Below are 19484 nucleotides of genomic sequence, written 5' to 3' on the forward strand. Positions count from 1 at the left end.
ACACCTAAGATTCCACATGTCCAACATTGTACCCATGGTCTTACATCATCCAACTGCTTCATCTTATTTTTATGATTTAGTCTACCTTTTTTCTCATGCAAAAATTGGGAATCAACCAAAGACTCCTTCCTCCTATGGCCACAGTTAATCAATTATTTATTTTAAATTTCCTATTGATTTTTCTCTTCTAATATACTGAGAATCTGTCTACCTGCTTATCTCCAATGTCACCACTATAATCCAGGCAACTGTCATCTCTCTCATCGACAACTGTAAAAAACCAGTCTCCCTACATAAACACATGCCCTTGTGGCACCCACACCCACCCAGAGACAGTTTAGAATTCAAAATGTGGTCAAGGCACACCCCTGCTTAAAATTCTTCAATGGATTTATGTTCTTGGACTGAAGATCAAAAACCTCTGAGGTTCTACATGATCTGGCTCTGAACATATCTTAATAGTCTTATCTGATTCTTCTCTGACCTCTGTAGTCTTCTTCTTTCAGTTCCTTGCACTTGCCAGGTTCCTTCCTGCCTTGCAGGATCTTTGTGCCTGCCATTCTTTCTGTGTGACATACTCCACTCTTCTTTTAAGAGCTCAGTACAAACATCCCATTCTCAAGGTCATCTCTGAGTGCCATCATCCCAACCTCATCTTCTTTTACAGACTTTATTAATTCTAACAATGACTGTAATGTTTATTGAGTGCTTATTATGTGCCAAGCACCATTTAAGGCATTTTCCATATGTTAATTTATCCTTACTATAATCCTATGATAGGTGATCCATAATATATTTAGATGCATGAAGAAAGAATAAGTGAATAAGATAAAAACCCTAGGGCAAGGTTCCTTGAAATTCTACAACTGTATGCTTCAGGAAATATCTGTCTACTTTTAAATGTTTTATGATAGTGATTTACATATGCTGAGATCACACTATAAATAATAATATGTCAAGTATTAGAGGGAAGTGTACCTAGGAAAGGTTTGATTCCTCAAATCTTGGCTAGCTCTCATGAGAAAATATTTTGAATTGGAAATGAAAGGAATAGAACATTAGCAATTTGAGAGTGTGGAGCTGAAGGTCATATTGGAATTATGTGTGTGGAAAAAAATAAATATGTGTGTGAACTCTCATAAAGATATATGATTCAGATGATACTCATGCTAGCATTATTTCTTCTAGCTGCAGCTGGGACCCTATGACAGCTTTTATACAGGTGGCCAAATATTTTCTATAGCAACTTGCATCTGTCTTTATCTTTGTACAGACTGTTATATCTATTAAAAGCAGATTTAAAAGGCGTGTTTTTTTAAATTTAATTTTAAGTTCCAGAATACATGTGCAGGACATGCAGTTCTGTTACATAGGTAAACGTGTGCCATAGTGGTTTGCTGCACCTGTCAACCCATCACCTAGGTAGTGAGCCCTGCATGCATTAGCTATTTGTCCAAAAGCTCTCCCTTCCCACCCCCCTGCCTCCTGACAGGCTCCACTGTGTGTAGTTAGTTCCCTTCCCCGTGTCCCTATGTTCTCATTGTTCTGAAAGACATTCTTTAATACATTCAGTCCAGAGAATCAAATCAGGCCTTGGAAAATACATTATCAATCAAAAACTTAAAACATTCTGAAAAGGATATGTCCTGATTGAAAATTATTTAGGGTTGTCAATCTCTTGAATCTCAAGTCATTAGGGAGCAATAACCTACAATATTTTTGCCCTGGTATGCAACCAATATTTATTGACTAAAAATCAAGAAGAATCATTGTTCTTTAACCATTTACTTTCTTAAATCTTCTCTAGTAAGAATGAACTGCATACTCATCACTGTAGTCTACAGATTTCTACAAGCGGACGTGCTGAGTCAGTGGGCATAGGCACTTAACTTTTATTAGGCAGAACCATATAACTTTCTAAAATGAAGAACAATTTATGCTCCCACTAATAGAATACAATATGATGTTATTAATATATTAAACTACTTCTCCTTTAAAATCTGTTTCATTTGCTAAATGTTCCCATACAGATCACTCCATGGGGAAAGCATACTATCTACATTTACAAAGTGAACTTTACTCATCTTAAGGTATTATGTGATTTTTTTCCTGTTCGTCTTAAGGAAAGGGGAAATGTACATAGATGCTTTTTATTCTTAATTATTATGTATGCATAATAGCGGTACATATTTATGGGCTACATGTCATATTTTAATACAAGTATACAATGTGTAATGATCAAATCAGGGTAATGGGGATATTCATCACCTCAAGCAATTGTCACTTCTTCGTGTTAGGAACATTCCAATTTTACTCTTTTAGTTATTTGAAATAACAAATACAGTCAATTACTGCTCAGCTGGTAGAGTAGAGGATTATAGATAGTTTAAACCATAAAAAACCAGTAAGGGGACTGCAGCCATATTTTACAAAATCACTTGGACTATAAATACATACTGTCAAATTCCCACAAAGCTTAATATGTTACGCATTCAATAAATAATTGTTTTTCATATCCACTGACTCCTGAAGGACATGTAAAATTTGGTTCTATCTTCAAAAATGGCTGCTTATTTTTGTAATAAGAATAAAGGTAGGCTGTATCACCACTCTTCATTAAAATTGTATATTGAAATATTAGTTAGATGATAATACCTTAGATCACAAGGATTAACAGATTGATGATCATAAACTGCTGTGCAGTGAGATATAGTTGGGCAATAAATATTTTTATTTAAACTTTAAAGTCAATGGCAGAAAAGCTATTTCATTACATAAATCATTAAAAACTTATAGACATTCCTTTCCTATATCAGGAGTTCAGAGAACTTTTTCTCATAATTTTTAGATGATTTTCTGACTTTTGTTGACCTGACAGTATATATCAGTCATATTCTGAACAGTACATCTAAATCAGACTTTTTAGATCTGGAGAATATTCTATGATTCTCAAACGACAATAATTTTTAAAATATTTTTTAGAAGTAACTCTGTTAAAAACATATGAGTAAAATATCCATCAAGAAAAAGAAAACTAGAATATGCATTTCTAGCAATTGAGGCAGATGTCCAAATAAAGATCACTACATCCAGAAATAGTCTATGCTAAGGTTAACTTCTACTATGAAGACAGCCTCAAGTCTTCTTAGAACAATAAAAAGGTATAAGGTTCCAAGATGGCCAAATAGGAACAGCTCCAGTCTACAGCTCCCAGTGTGACGGGGCAGAACACGTGTGATTTCTGCATTTCCAACTGAGGTACCGGGTTCATCTCACAGGGGCTTGTCAGACAGTGGAGGCAAGACAGTGGGTGCAGTCCACCGAGCATGAGCCGAAGCAGGGCGAGACACTGCCTCACCCGGGAAGTGCAAGGCGTCAGGGAATTCCCTTTCCTAGCCAAGGAAAGCTGTGACAGACAGCACCTGGAAAATCAGGTCACTCCCACTCTAATACTGCACTTTTCCAACGCTCTTAGCAAACGGCACACCAGGAGATTATACCCAGTGCCTGGCTCAGAGGGTCCCATGCCCACGGAGCCTCGTTCATTGCTAACACAGCAGTCTGAGATTGAACTGCAAGGTGGCAGCCAGGCTGGGGGAGGGGCGCCCACCATTGCTGAGGCTTGAGAAGGTAAACAAAGCGGCCAGGAAGCTGGAACTGGGTGGAGCCCATGGCAGCTCAAGGAGGCCTGCCTGCCTCTGTAGACTCCACCTCAGGGGGAAGGGCATAGCCAAACAAAAGGCAGCAGAAACCTCTGCAGACTTAAATGTCCCTGTCAGATAGCTTTGAAGAGAGTAGTGCTTCTCCCGGGGCATAGAAAACAAAAGGCAGCAGAAACCTCTGCAGACTTAAATGTCCCTGTCAGATAGCTTTGAAGAGAGTAGTGCTTCTCCCGGCACGGAGTTTGAGATCTGAGAACGAACAGACTGCCTCCTCAAGTGGGTCCCTGATCCCCAAGGAGTCTAACTGCGAGGCAACCCCCAGTAGGGGCAGACTGACACTTCACACGGCCAGGTACCCCTCTGAGACAAATCTTCCAAAGGAATGATCAGGCAGCAACATTTGCTGTTCAGCAATATTTGCTGTTTTGCAGCCTCTGCTGCTGATACCCAGGCAAACAGGGTCTGGAGTGGACCTCCAGCAAACTCCAACAGACCTGCAACTGAGGGTCCTGACTGTTAGCAGTGAAACTAACAAACAGAAAGGACATCCACACCAAAACCGAATCTGTACGTCACCATCATCAAAGACCAAAGGTAGATAAAATCACAAAGATGGGTAAAAAACAGAGCAGAAAACCTGAAAATTCTAAAAATCAGAGTGCCTGTCCCCCTCCAAAGGAACGCAGCTCCTCGCCAGCAACAGAACAAAGCTGTATGGAGAATGATGTTTACTAGTTGAGAGAAGAAGACTTCAGATGATCAAAGTTCACTGAGCTAAAGGCAGAAGTTCAAACCCATTGCAAAGAAGCTAAAAACCTTGAAAAAAGATTAGACAAATGGCTAACCAGAATAACGAGTATAGAAAAATCCTTAAATGACCTGATGGAGCAGAAAACCATGGTACGAGAACTATGTGACGAATGCACAAGCATCAGCAGCCGATTCAATCAACTGGAAGAAAGGGTATCAGTGACTGAAGATCAAATGAATGAAATGAAATGAGAAGTTTAGAGAAAAAAGAGTAAAAAGAAACGAACAAAGCCTCCAAGAAATATGGGACTTTGTGGAAAGATCAAATCTACGTCTGATTGGTGTACCTGAAAGTGATGGAGAGAATAGAACCAAGTAGGAAAACACTCTGAAGGATACTATCCAGGAGAACTTCCCCAATGTAGCAAGGCAGACCAACATTCAAATTCAGGAAATACAGAGAACACCACAAAGATACTCCTCGAGAAGAGCAACTCCAAGACACATAATTGCCAGATTCACCAAAGTTGAAATGAAGGAAAACATGTTAAGGGCAGACAGAGAGAAAGGTCGGGTCACCCACAAAGGGAAGCCCATCAAACTAACAGTGAGTCTCTCAGCAGAAACTCAATAAGCCAGAAGAGAGTGGGGGCCAATATTCAACATTATTAAAGAAAAGAATTTTCAACCCAGAATTTCATATCCAGCCAAACTAAGCTTCATAAGTGAAGGAGAAATAAAATCCTTTACAGACAAGCAAATGCCTGCCCTACAAGAGCTCTTGAAGGAAGCACTAAACATGGAAAGGAACAACCAGTACCAGCCACTGCAAAAACATGCCAAAGTGTAAAGACCATCAGTGCTAGGAAGAAAGTGCATTAACTAACGAGCAAAATAACCAGCTAACATCATAATGACAGGATCAAATTCACACGTAACAATATTAACCTTAAATGTAAATGGACTAAATGCTCCAATTAAAAGACACAGACTGGCAAACTGGATAAAGAGTCAAGACCCATCAGTGTGCAGTATTCAGGAGACCCATCTCACATGCAGAGACACACATAGGCTCAAAATAAAGGGATGAAGGAAGATCTACCAAGCAAATGGAAAACAAAAAAAGGCAGGGTTTGCAATCCTAGTCTCTGATAAAACAGACTTTAAACCAACAAAGATCAAAAGAGACAAAGAAGGCCATTACAAAATGGTAAGGGATCACTTCAACAAGAAGAGCTAACTATCCTAAATATATATGCACGCAATCAGGAGCACCGAGATTCATAAAGCAAGTCCTTAGAGACCTACAGAGACTTAGACTCCCACACAATAATACTGGGAGACTTTAACACCCCAATGTCAACATTAGACAGATCAACGAGACAGAAAGTTAACAAGGATATCCAGGAATTGAACTCAGCTCTGCACCAAGCAGACCTAAAAGACATCTATAGAACTCTCCACCCCAAATCAGCAGAATATACATTCTTCTCAGCACCACATGGCACTTAATCCAAAATTGACCACATAGTTGGAAGTAAAGCACTCCTCAGCAAATGTACAAGAACAGAAATTACAACAAACTGTCTCTCAGACCACAGTGCAATCAAACTAGAACTCAGGACTAAGAAAATCAATCAAAACCACTCAACTACATAGAAACTGAACAGCCTGCTCCTGAATGACTACTGGGAACATAACGAAATGAAGGCAGAAATAAAGATGTTCCTTGAAACCAGTGAGAACAAAGACACAACATACCAGAATCTCTGGGACACATTTAAAGCAGTGTGTAGAGGGAAACTTATAGCACTAAATGCCCACAAGAGAAAGCAGGAAAGATCTAAAATTGACACCCTAACATCACAATTTTTAATTTAACTAGAGAAGCAAGTGCAAACACATTCAAAAGCTAGCAGAAGGCAAGAATTAACTAAGATCAGAGCAGAACTGAAGGAGACAGAGACACAAAAAAACCCTCAAAAAATCAATGAATCCAGGAGCTGGTTTTTGGAAAAGAGCAACAAAATTGATAGACCGCTAGCAAGACTAATAAAGAAGAGAGAGAAGAATCAAATAGATGCAATAAAAAATGATAAAGGGGATATCAACCACCGATTCCACAGAAATACAAACTCCCATCAGAGAATACTATAAACACTTCTACGCAAATCAACTCGAAAATCTAGAAGAAATGGATAAATTCCTGGACACACACACCCTCCCAAATCTAAACCAGGAAGAAGTTGAATCCCTGAATAGACAAATAACTGGCTCTGAAAGTGAGGCAATAATTAATAGCCTACCAACTAAAAAAAGTCCAGGACCAGACAGAGTCACAGCTGAATTCTATCAGAGGTACAAGGAGGAGCTGGTACCATTCCTTCTGAAACTACTCTAATCAATAGAAAAAGAGGGAATCCACCCTAACTCATTTTATGGGGCCAACATCATCCTGATACCAAAGTCTGGAAAAGACACAACAAAAAAAGAGAATTTTAGACCAATATCCCTGATGAACACTGATGCATAAATCCTCAATAAAATACTGGCAAACCGAATCCAGCAGCACATCAAAAAGCTTATCCACCATGATCAAGTGGGCTTCATCCCTAGGATGCAAGGCTGGTTCAACATATGCAAATCAATAAACGTAATAAAGCATATAAACAGAACCAAAGACAAAAACTACATGATTATCTCAATAGATGAAGAAAAGGCCTTTGACAAAATTCAACAGCCCTTCATGCTAAAAACTCTCAATAAATTAGGTACTGATGGGATGTATCTCAAAATAATAAGAGCTATTTATGAAAAACCCACAGCCAATATTATAATGAATGGGCAAAAGCTGGAAGCACTTCCTTTGAAAACTGGCACAAGACAGGGATGCCCTCTCTCAACACTCCTATTCAACATAGTGTTGGAAGTTCTGGCCAGGGGAATCAGGCAGGAGAAAGAAATAAAGGGTATTCAGTTAGGAAAAGAGGAAATCAAATTGTCCCTGTTTGCAGATGACATGATTGTATATTTAGAAAACCCCATCATCTCAGCCCCAAATCTGATAAGCAACTTCAGCAAAGTCTCAGGACACAAAATCAATGTTCAAAAATCACAAGCATTCTTATTCACCTGTAACAGCCACACAGAGAGCCAAATCATGAGTGAACTCCCATTCACAACTGCTTCAAAGAGAATAAAATGCCGAGGAATCCAACTTGCAATGGATATGAAGAACCTCTTCAAGGAGAAGTACAAACTGCTGCTCAACGAAATAAAAGAGGACACAAACAAATGGAAGAACATCCATGCTCATGGATAGGAAGAATCAATAGCGTGAAAATGGCCACACTGCCCAAGGTAATTTATAGATTCAATGCCATCCCCATCAAGCTACCAATGATTTTCTTCACAGAACTGGAAAAAACTACTTTAAAGTTCATATGGAACCAAAAAAGAGCCTGCATTGCCAAGACAATCCTAAGCCAAAAGAACAAAGCTGGAGGTATCATGCTACCAGACTTCAAACTATACTACAAGGCTACAGTAACCAAAACAGCATGGTACTGGTACCAAAACAGATATAGGCCAATGAAACAGAACAGAGCCCTCAGAAATAATACCACATATCTACAACCATCTGATCTTTGACAAACCCTAGAAAAACAAGAAATGGGGAAAGGATTCCCTATTAATAAATGATGCTGGGAAAACTGGCTAGCCATATGTAGAAAGCTGAAACTGGATACCTTCCTTACACTTTATACTAAAATTAATTCAAGATGGATTAAAGACTTAAATGTTAGACCCAAAACCATAAAAACCCTAGAAGAAAACCTAGGTAATACCATTCAGGACATAGGCATGGGCAAGGACTTCATGTCTAAAACACCAAAAGCAATGGCAACAAAAGCCAAAATTGACAAATGGGATCTAATTAAATTAAAGACCTTCTGCACAACAACAACAACAACAACAAGAAAACTACCATCAGAGTGAACAGGCAACCTACAGAATGGGAGAACATTTTTGCAATCTACTCATCTGACAAAGGGCTAATATCCAGAATCTACAAAGAACTCAAACAAATTTACAAGAAAAAAACAACCGCATCAAAAAGTGGGTGAAGGATATGAACAGACACTTCTCAAAAGATGACATTTGGGCAGCCAAGAGACACATGAAAAAATGTTCATCGTCACTGGCCATCAGAGAAATGAAAATCAAAACCACAATGAGATACCATCTCACACCAGTTAGAATGGCAATCATTAAAAAGTCAGGATAAAACAGGTGCTGGAGAGGATGTGGAGAAATAGGAATGCTTTTATACTGTTGGTGGGACTGTAAACTAGTACAACCATTGTGGAAGACAGTGTGGTGATTCCTCAAGGATCTAGAACTAGAAATACCTTTTGACCCAGCCATCCCATTACTAGGTATATACCCAAAGGATTATAAATCACGCTGTTATAAAGACACATGCACACGTATGTTTATTGCAGTACTATTCACAATAGCAAGACTTGGAACCAGCCTAAATGTCCATCAATGCTAGACTGGATTAAGAAAATGTGGCACATATATACACCATGGAATACTATGCAGCCATAAAAAACGATGAGTTCATGTCTTTTGTTGGGCTGGAAACCATTCTGAGCAAACTGTGTTAAGGACAGAAAACCAAACACTGCATGTTCTCACTCATAGGTGGGAACTGAACAATGAGAACAGTTGGACACAGGAAGGGGAACATCACACACTGGGGCCTGTTGTGGGGTTGGGGGGAAGGATAGCATTAGGAGATATACCTAACGTAAATGACGAGTTAATGGGTGCAGCACACCAACATGGCACATGTATACCTACGTAACAAACCTGCACACTGTGCACCTGTACCCTAGAACTGAAAAGTATAAATAAAAAAAAAAAGAACAATAAAAAGACTATGGAAGTCAGTAAGCCAATAATAAATAAACTTATCAGTAAAATAAAAGATGTGCTGTGGTGCCTATTTTCCAAAGGAACGCAGATCACAATTTGGAACCAATATATCTTACTCACTGTTGTAATGAACAGCCATCATCAATTCAGCTCAGCTGGATGCTCCAAGTGAATACCAAGTGGAGTTTAGTGTATAATGTGTTAATTTCATATAGGATTGTATGAGTTAATAAATCATTTACTCATTGATTTGAGACTTGCGTCCATCTATTTCAAGCTAAAGGAATATAAATTTTTTTTAAGGCTAGGTCTTATTCTATCCATATGTTTTAAAGGGATTACTAGACTTTACAGTGGCTAAAATTCAGTTCAAAACTTTGAAGCTCTGCTGCCAAATATATTAATTGATGTGTCCAATCACTCAAACTTTCATTTATGTGTTCTCAGTCCATCTATCTGTTTGTCTGCTTTTAAATCTAATTATCACATAATGATAGATGTAATGAGGTCTTAGGCCTGCAGCTAGCCATTATAACATTTTGTGTTTTTCCACCATCACTTTTTACTTCCTGATTCTCTGAAAGAGCCTCAGCACTGAGGCAAACCTTTTCTTCTGTTTAAATGAATAAGAGGATATCCATGCAAATCAGTACAAATTGTCAGAATATTCAGAGGGCATGTGCATCTTGTAAAAGTTTAATTACTGATTAAAGTTATTTATTTTGCTTGGAATATAGAGGTCACTGAATAGTATATGATCTAAAATAGCTTTTCTGTATTCCTGCTTAGATTCAGTATCAATCCCTAATTTTAATTTCCATAGAAACATCACTAAGATTGTGTCTAATAACTCACTGTTTCCTTAAATCCTTATACTCACAAATCCTTACACTCACACATCTGCACAAGCTGTTCCTCTTCCTGGGGGCCCCTCTCTACCACCTTTCCCATTTTCTTCCCTTCTTACATAAGACTGGATGCCTAGCAAGCTCCTACTCATCTCTACAACTTTAAAAAAGTTAAAAGCAAGCAAAAAAGTTACCTGAGTCATGTAAGTGAAGAAGAACATAATGAAATCTCACCTGTAGCTTGTGCAAGTGGCGTTCTGACCTGACGGAGTTATTGGCTGAAAAGTGATGCGTGGGGAAACTTGGGCTGATAGCACAAATCCCAAGGCAAGAATAATGAGTGCTACAGTGGTACCTTAAAAAAAAAAAAATTTATATTAGAGAAGAGTTGACAATATTATTTTAAAGCAGACAGGGTTTGGTAAAAACAAAACCAAAAAACAAACAAACAAAACCCTCTGAAAAAAAGTACCGTGCTCTATCTTCAATGGATTTTAAAAAAACAATGCTCCCAATGTATAAAGAAATTATCAGAACTATTCACTAGCACATTCATGGTGAGACATGATGAGAGTGAAATTCAAAACAAATACATTTGCTAGCCAAACAGTAAATTGGTAACGATTTCTTAAAAGAAACCACACACACCTAGGATTCCTGAAAATCTCAAAATCAATTAATGTGACAACATTATTGAGTGCCTAACATATCAGGAAGTATGAAAGACAATAGATTTCCATCAAGTGTTCCTTTTGATGCCAAGAAAATTCTTCTAATGACATTCAATCATGTAAGACTTAAATTGGTGAACCTTTTTAGTTTAACAAATGAGTTATTTCTAAAGCAGTTGAAAGAGCATGTTTTATTAAAATGGAGTAGCATTTTTTGAAGATTTTAAGGTACCAGAAATAATATATCACATGTATTCTTTTTTCTTTCTTGTTGGTATTTGAAAGTGAAATATTTGTTTTGATGCTAACATATAGGAATGGTGATTAAGCATATTACTTAAAAGAATAATTTTTGTGTCCCTGATAGACATCCTAATTGTAAATAAGACATTTTTCAAGTTTCTGACTATTGTTTGAGTCACAGACATTGTGAGGATGAACGAAAAGGGTCATGGGAAGAATGGAGAAAGCAAATATGATGGAATACCATGCAGCTGTAAAAAAGAATGAGATCATGTCCTCTGCAGCAACATGGATGGAGCTGGAGGCCATGATCCTTGGCAAACTAACACAGAAATAGAAAACCTAATACTGCATGTTCTCATTAAAAAGTGGGAGCTGCATGATAAAAACACATGGATACAATGAAGGGAACAACAGACACCAGGGGATTACTTGAGGGTAGAGGGTGGGAGAAAGGAGAAGATCAAAAAACAGCTTATTAGGTATTTTGCTTATTTTCTGGGTGACAAAATAATCTGTACACCAGACCTCTGAGATATGTGTTTACTTATATAATGAGCCTGCACATGTACCTGTGAAATTAAAATAAAAGTTAAAAAAGAGAACATGGCTGTATTAGTGTGTACACCTTATTTGAATGAGAGAAAATAAGTTTAAAACATGGAATTTAGGAAGGCAGTTTAGTCATAGTTAAGCTTTCATTAGTTAAGCTTGGAGGGAATTTAAATTACGAACAAAAATATTATTCAAAATAGATTTTAAAAAGAACATTGAGAAGCACTGTGGAAGTACAACAGGGTACTATATATAATAGTTGAGGTGTTTTTATTTAAGACATAGTAGGTGTGTGAAGCCAGGCATTATGGGTGCAGAGGTGACCTTGGGATCAGATGGCTATAGTTTTTAGCTAGCTTTGCTGTTTACTGACTCTGTGATCTTGGATAAGGGACACAACCTTTCCACAATTCAATGTTGTCTTTTGTAAAATAGGGCTTAGTGAAAATACTCACCTTACGGACTTATAGTGAATTTTAAATGTTATAATGTATTTGAAAGATGTTTTAATGCTATGACATGTTAGCTATTATGCTATGATTATTATTACAAGCAGCAGCAGCAGCCACAGCAAACCTTCAAAATAACAGAACAAAGTTGAAGGATGGGGAAGATTAAAGAAAGGTCAGAAGTCTATTTCACAAAACCAGGCCAATAATGCAATAAAACTAAAATTACAGTTTGTTTAACTACTGTTGGCTTAAAATTCAAACCAGAAATAGGAATAGTTTGAGCCATTACTTTTCTCAAAAGACTATCAAGCCCCAAATTGAAAAACAGAAAAGAGATGTAATAGGTCTGTTATGAAGATCATACCTCTCTCCTCAAACAAAACAACCCAACCATGAGATTTACTGTTAGTCTGTCCATCAAAAATTCTGAGTCCCTATTTGCCCAAATTACATCCATATCTTATTGCCATGTCCAACAGGTAAGACTTTTTTTTAAATCAGGAAACTTTGATATATTAAGATGTGAAGGAAAGATGAGTCTCTTCTTTCATAACACTCATTAAATAACCTATCTCCATGAAAATGATAAACTCTAAGATGATATGCCTAGCGCATACCCAGTAAAGTTCAATTCTAGTTGAACTTTATATGCCTGGCATATAAAGATTGAAATAAATATTGGTTGAATGGATGGACCACCATACTATACATTTTTGCAATGTTGGCTATTTTTGAAAAAAACAAAAAAACTGTTAAGACAATCCAATTAAACTCATGAGGTTAGTATGGTATAACTATCCTAAACGAGAGTTCTGCAATATGGATAATATGACTCTACATCTCTCTCTTAACAAGTCCAACCAACCTAAAAATTATGAGAAATAAACTATTGAAATAAACTATTCTGGATATACAAAATTCCTAAATAGGCAAAAGTTAACTATTCTTATGCCAAATTTATTTTTCTTTTGGCCCATTTTGGAGGAAAATATTTTAAAAAGCCAGCATTACACTCTTACTTTTGTTATTACAGATAGTGATGGTTCTGAATCCTGGCTTCCTGTTGGAAGCAAATGCCTGGATGTACCTCAACCTCTGAAGCAGTCTCCAGAAGATCAGTACAAAATATCTGAGTTTTACAGAGTTCCACAAGTGGTTATGATGCCAAGACAGGGCTAAAACCCCTATGACATGATAAGCTCCTTACAAGAAGGAAATGGTATCTTAAATGACTTTATTTCTAAAATAAATTTTTAAGTAATCACTTAGTCCTATCATCTACTCATATACACTATTAACGCATAAAATGATTTGAATTACCTTTTTCCTTATATTTAGTAAGTTACAGATGTTTTATCAATCATTTGTTAGTATTTAAAAACAATCTGGTTATTGTAAAGTTATTCATTATTACAACCTGGATTTGAGTCTAATACAAGAAGGCTTTGGATGAAAGAATTTTATCTGGTGTACTGTGTAGTTTTGGCATGTTCTTTATGTTTCAAGAGAAGAGTCTGTCTTAACCAAATACAGTGTTAGATTTTGAAATTTTGATATAATTTTGAAAATAAAAATATTCTCCACAGGAAGTGAAGAGTGCTGAATAAATAGCATTATTAAAAATATCTGATGTAATAATCAGTACCAGGTACAGTGTTTTGCTTATTAGTAAATACTGAGAGAAACGAAAATCATTTCCCTTCCCATGACTCTACTAGAGGAGTAGTTCTCACACTTTGTGTGTGTAAGTATCACCTAGGGAACCTGTCTAAAGTGTACATATTTCAAGCCTCATTTTCAGAAATTCTAAGTTAGTAGATCTGGGTTAAGGCCCAATAATCCACGTTTTAAAATAAGTACCCTTGGCAATTGTGATGAAGACAGTGTGTGAGTGAAGTTTTCAGAAATATAAACTACCAAAACATGAGGGGGAAAAACACAATCTTTCTGGCTTTGTGATTCATTCCCAATAAAGCTACAAAAATATAAATATTCCAATATTAAAAGAATCAAGAAGTTGTCACTAAATTTGTAATATTTACCAGAAAAGTGCAGTTCTCTGAACAAGCTTTGAAAATACAAAAAGATGGCTGGGTGCAGTGGCTCACGCCTGTAATCCCAGCACTTTGGGAGGCCGAGGCGGGTGGATCACGAGGTCAGGAGATCGAGACCATCCTGGCTAACACGGTGAAACCCTGTCTCTACTAAAAATACAAAAAATTAGCCGGGTGTGGTGGCAGGCGCCTATAGTCCCAGCTACCGGAAGGCTGAGGCAGGAAAATGGTGTGAACCCGGGAGGCGGAGCTTGCCGTGAGCCGAGATCATGCCACTTCACTCCAGGTCTGGGCAACAGAGGGAGACTCAGTCGCAAAAAAAAAAAAAAAAAATACAAAAAGTCCGACCACCAAAAATGTCCTACATTTAAAATTACTCATGGACTACATATTTTGTATTTCTTTGTATAAAGAGTTCCTTTGCCCAGGCGTACATAGTTTTTATTTGTAGTCATCTTAAAAGAATGAATATCTAACAAAAAACCATCTTGATATAACATTTTTCACTATTCTTAGTCCAATATAATAAAATAAATGATAATAAAAACACAAAACAGGGAATAATATTGAATCAAAGGTTAAAAATTCTAGGCTATAGCCAATTTAAGAAACTTAACATAGAACAGTATGTTAATACTTAGTACCATTAAAATATCAAGTATATACCTACATATAAATGAATAAAACAAAAACACACCGAAATAAAAATACAACTAACATAGAATCAATCAGTATAGGAATGTGAAAGAAAAATCTATTGTGAGTGAGGGTCACACTGGAATAATACTAATATGTTACAAGGTTGTTAAGTGGTACATCTTCTTCTGAAGGTGTAAAGGTCCACTGGTCATTATCTTCTAGTAGGACCTATTTAATCACCGAAACTCAAGAACCACATGAATGGCACCAATTACTGTGTGTACAGGTAACAGAGGAGACCGGTGAGGCTTGTGACAAGAAACCAGGACTTCTCAAACCATTGTAATATCCACTGTATCACTTTAATTGGCCACATAATAAGGAAATCAAATAGACTGTGTCTCTCAAGCTGGAGAAATCACTGTACAGTGTTTGTAGTGGACAGAACTGAGGCCTTGGTGGGTTTCAGCTGCAAAGAGAACGAGGCAGGAAAGAAAAGTGCCTATAGGTTGCTCATGAGAAGGAGACCCTGAAATCCCTTGGTGCTTCCCAAGGAATTGTCTTAATACTTCTTCTTAACAGTCAGGGATGGGCTCTGGGAATCCTTGGGCAGAAGACTTACACTGAGAGGGAAACACGACATAGGCCAGAAGAGTTCAGGAAGGTTCCTAGACTATGATGATGGAGGCTGCTTTTGCAGTAAGGTTTAAACAACAAAGGCTCACTCTTTGGTAACAATAATGCTGTGACAGCTAAAATGCTCTGAGCCCTTTACTCTCTGTGTCAGGTAGTATTTGAAATCCTATACATCTGTAAATGTGTTAAATCCTCATTACATCTCTGTGAAGTAGGGATGATAATTAATCCCCATTCACACATAAGGAAAGAGAACCTTGCCTAAAGTCACGCTATTCAAATCCAAACAGTCTGGGGCTCTACATCGATAAGGGCTCAAAAATCCTACAGAACTGATAAGAAAGTGTTTTATTGGAATACCAAATGAAGGAATACAGGTTGCTAGAAATAATGTTTAGTCAGTTTTCCCCAGATCTCAAAGGCCAAATCCCAAATTGAAGCAGCAATTAAGTTCTATTTAAAAACATAGACTTCTTGAGGTAGTAATATACTGGAGTTCTATTTAAAAAGAAGGGTGTCATCCATTAAAAATATTTAAAAGCAGCTATTATCTCTTCTTAGCCTTCATCTGAAAATCAAGGGTCAGCAAATCCAATTTCCAGCCCACTGTGGGAATTTATTTTTAACACTTCACTGCCTGATGGTAATCCTTTTGTTGAGAGTTTACTATCCTAACGAGACACCCCACTTCATTGCTGGATAGCTCTGATTATTGGGAATATTTTTCTTGTATTAAGTAAAAATCTGTGTCCTTATAACATCTACTATCTGCTAAAATAAGATACCTGGTAGGCTTCTGTCTTTAGTCTGTTCTCTAGGCTAAATATCTCTGGTTTCTTCAACAGGTTTATAAACATGGTTTTGAAACCCTTACTTGTCCCTCATTTTTATTCATTTACCTACTGTCTTAGTTCAGTATGTATCCTGGCTGTAGGCAATCACCTTTGCCCCTTAATCAGACAATCTCTCACCTTTCCCTCAAACACTGATACTGCAGTTCAGCACACATTATTGGATTCAAGGGCTCCCACTGCTTAGGCAAGAAAAGAAGGTGAAAACATTCTACTCTTCCTTCTGGAATGAGGGCCAGGAGAGGGCAAGTATTTCCGATAACTGAGTTTGGAACTTAGAATGTATTTTCTCATCAAATCTGGGATGAGCGCCTGAAACAGTTCTATTAGATCAATGTTTTAGATATAATTTGATTAAAATAGAATTTAGTTAATACTGCCCTGGAAACTATATTTTAATGGAAAAATATATTCTCACTCCAAATAAACTTATAAAGGAGTTATTAGAGTGCAGTTAATTGTACATAGGAATGTACTTGTATATTTGAAAAAAATTAGAAAATTATATCATGCAATCATGTAAAAACAATGTTAAAGATGTGGGTCTCATTCTATCAATGAAACAGTCCTTGTGTTACAGTGAAATAATAAATAAAATGGGCAGAATTTAAACAGAAAAGATACTTGGGAATTAAAAAAAAAAAAAAAAAGGTTTTGCTTTATTTCGCTATCAATAAAAATACATTTAACCAACCAGAATTTACCCTGGAACTTAGGCTTGTTTCAAACACAGAAAGAGTCTGTCCCTGCTTCATGAAGAAATTACATGGTTCTAATACTCTCCTGCTGAAAGATCTTTGAAAAAAAATGCTCCAAATTTAATTCCATTGTATTCCAAATTTAAAAATATATCCTATGTTAAAAAGTGAGTTTCTGAATCCAAAGTTTTAGTTTTTCAAAAAAGGATAGAACAGAAAACAATTTTTTTTCACTTTTATACTTTTGAGTGGAACTCAAATAACAGAAAAATGTTACTCTCAGTAGATCAAAATTATTCTTGCAGTTTGTTTCTACTCAAATTCTAGTTTCTAGTCACGTAATGTAAGAGTTGTTAAAAGCTCTTTTTTTTTTTTTCATTTTTGGTCTAGAAGGACTCTAATTTTCTTGTTGTTTGGCTGAGAAATCAATATTAGAAGTGGTGTAAGTATTGTATTTTTGAAGGTTAAACTTGAAGTTATTAGGAAATAAAGTTTATAATTGAATTCTTCATCCAGGCACCTACCTGCTAAACTACCAAAGGTAAGCTTTCTGCGGCCCACTTTCTCAACAAGCCAGACTCCTGCAAGTGTGAAAATGAAATTTGTGAAGGCTGTAACTGAAGCCAGCCATATTGCAAGTCTATCATCTTCAACACCAGACATCTGCAGAATGGTTGCACTGTAGTACCTGCAAAGCAATGAATAAAACAATTGCTATTGATAGTTACCCAAAGAAACAGGGTTATTCTGATAGAAAATGATGTATTCAACTTAAAAAAATAATATGGATAGCTACGGTAATAACATCAAATTAACATGGGAATTAATGCAAGCTGTTGAAAAGATCACAATATAAAGACTATGTTCAAATAAATTTATTTTGGAGTTTGGATAATCAAGAAGAGGCACCTGAGCAAGTAGAAAAGGTTGAAGACTTCCAAAGTGATGCACATCCCACAAGTAGGGACAATGGCAGCTGGTAGTTTCACTAAAACTATCATAAACTCCAAGTCCATGGAATGAATCAGAAGTCATCATACACTGTGAATTAATGTCCTTAAAAGGCTGCCGTAGGAGAATGTAATATAATGGTAAAAATCTGGGACAAGTGAAGGAACTCCTCAAAAAAGACACAATGAGTAAGACAGTGTCAGAATGTATTTGGCATTGTGTAAAAAGATGAGAAACTGATATGAGGTCCATGAGAATCATTTATGTTTCCTGAAAAAGGGTACTCTGGTGAGCTAACGTCTCTAGTATGATTAGGCTCTGTAGACTCATTTCATGCTAAGTGAACTCACTGGAGACTGGCTTTAAAAAGATAATGCCAGTTTGTTGATGCACAATGGAAGATATGTCTGGCACATTTAAGGATGACAGCTTTCCCACAAGACATTTCTTTTCTGGTGGAAACATTAATAGCTAAACCAGCTGATTACTTTAAAGTTAACCTGAAAACAAAGAAAGCAAAGTACTGCTGGTGAGCCACTGATGAAATGTGATAGAATTCAAACCTTAAAGACACATTCTGAACCATGGCTTTGCCCAGTTTTTCAAGCCATTCTAAAACAAGTTAGCTTTACTCAAATCAGACAGTGGTCATCCAAGCAATATGTTAAATCAGGCTGGATATTTCCATAGTTAAAAATCTACAGTTTCTGAATATTTATCAATACCTTCATAATATTTCAAAAATCAAATCTGTTTTTAATATGTTTAAGTCTCATTGATTAACCAATGGCTTCTGTCTATTTTTTAAACTAATGATGATGGTTCTTATGTAAAATTTTAATACCAATATGGACTCATTCATCTTGAAAAAAAGTGTTTTCCTTTTTTAAATTAATAAATCAAACCTATAAATTAACTATGCAGCATGAAGGATGTGTTTTACTGATCACACTAAAAAGCATGCCAACCATTTTAAGACTGAATTCTGACAGCTATTGCAAAAAGAGAAATTCCCAGTGGAATTATTCCCATCATCATGAAAACTGCGAATGTTTTGCAGTCAGAGTGTAAAGTGATGATAAAAATTATGAAAACAATTCATTCCATTTGTGTAGTGTTTTATAGTTTCCAAGTTCTACCATATACATTTTCATAAAGATCTGTATGGCAATGTCAAACCTTACATGTAATCACTAAGAAACTAATATGAATACCAAATCTAAAAAGGCAGAAAATAGAAACATTGAGAGAAAATTCAAACATTTAAAGCCAAAAGAATTTGACATGTGTCATGCTACTAAGTTTCAGAGTCTTCAAAATAATTTAAGAATAAAAATAGTTACATTGTGCAAAATAATTCTTCCAAATAGAGGCAGGGGAAAATTAAAACAGAAGCTATTTTGATGCTTTCATTTTTAATAAAACAATCAAATCACAAGTGTTAAATGAACAGAACAGAGAGTGGTATAAAACAGAATAAGTTGTCTAAATTTTATTTAAAATGAAAAATGTTACATAGCTATACAAAGT

The 19484-nt window shown here is 36.4% G+C and overlaps 1 protein-coding gene across 1 annotated transcript in view; it reads right to left on the bottom strand.

The window, feature by feature from the left end:
• Positions 1-19484, bottom strand: part of SLC2A13 (solute carrier family 2 member 13) — a 367441-nt gene that overhangs the window by 98815 nt on the left and 249142 nt on the right. The window contains exons 5-6 of the mRNA XM_050750134.1: positions 17528-17691; positions 10439-10559 (exon numbers count right to left, since the gene is read on the bottom strand). Of these exons, the coding sequence (XP_050606091.1) occupies positions 10439-10559; positions 17528-17691 (285 nt within the window). The remainder of the gene's footprint in view (positions 1-10438; positions 10560-17527; positions 17692-19484) is intronic.

Source organism: Macaca thibetana, chromosome 11, assembly GCF_024542745.1.
Source record: "Macaca thibetana thibetana isolate TM-01 chromosome 11, ASM2454274v1, whole genome shotgun sequence".
Taxonomy (NCBI): Eukaryota; Metazoa; Chordata; class Mammalia; order Primates; family Cercopithecidae; genus Macaca; species Macaca thibetana.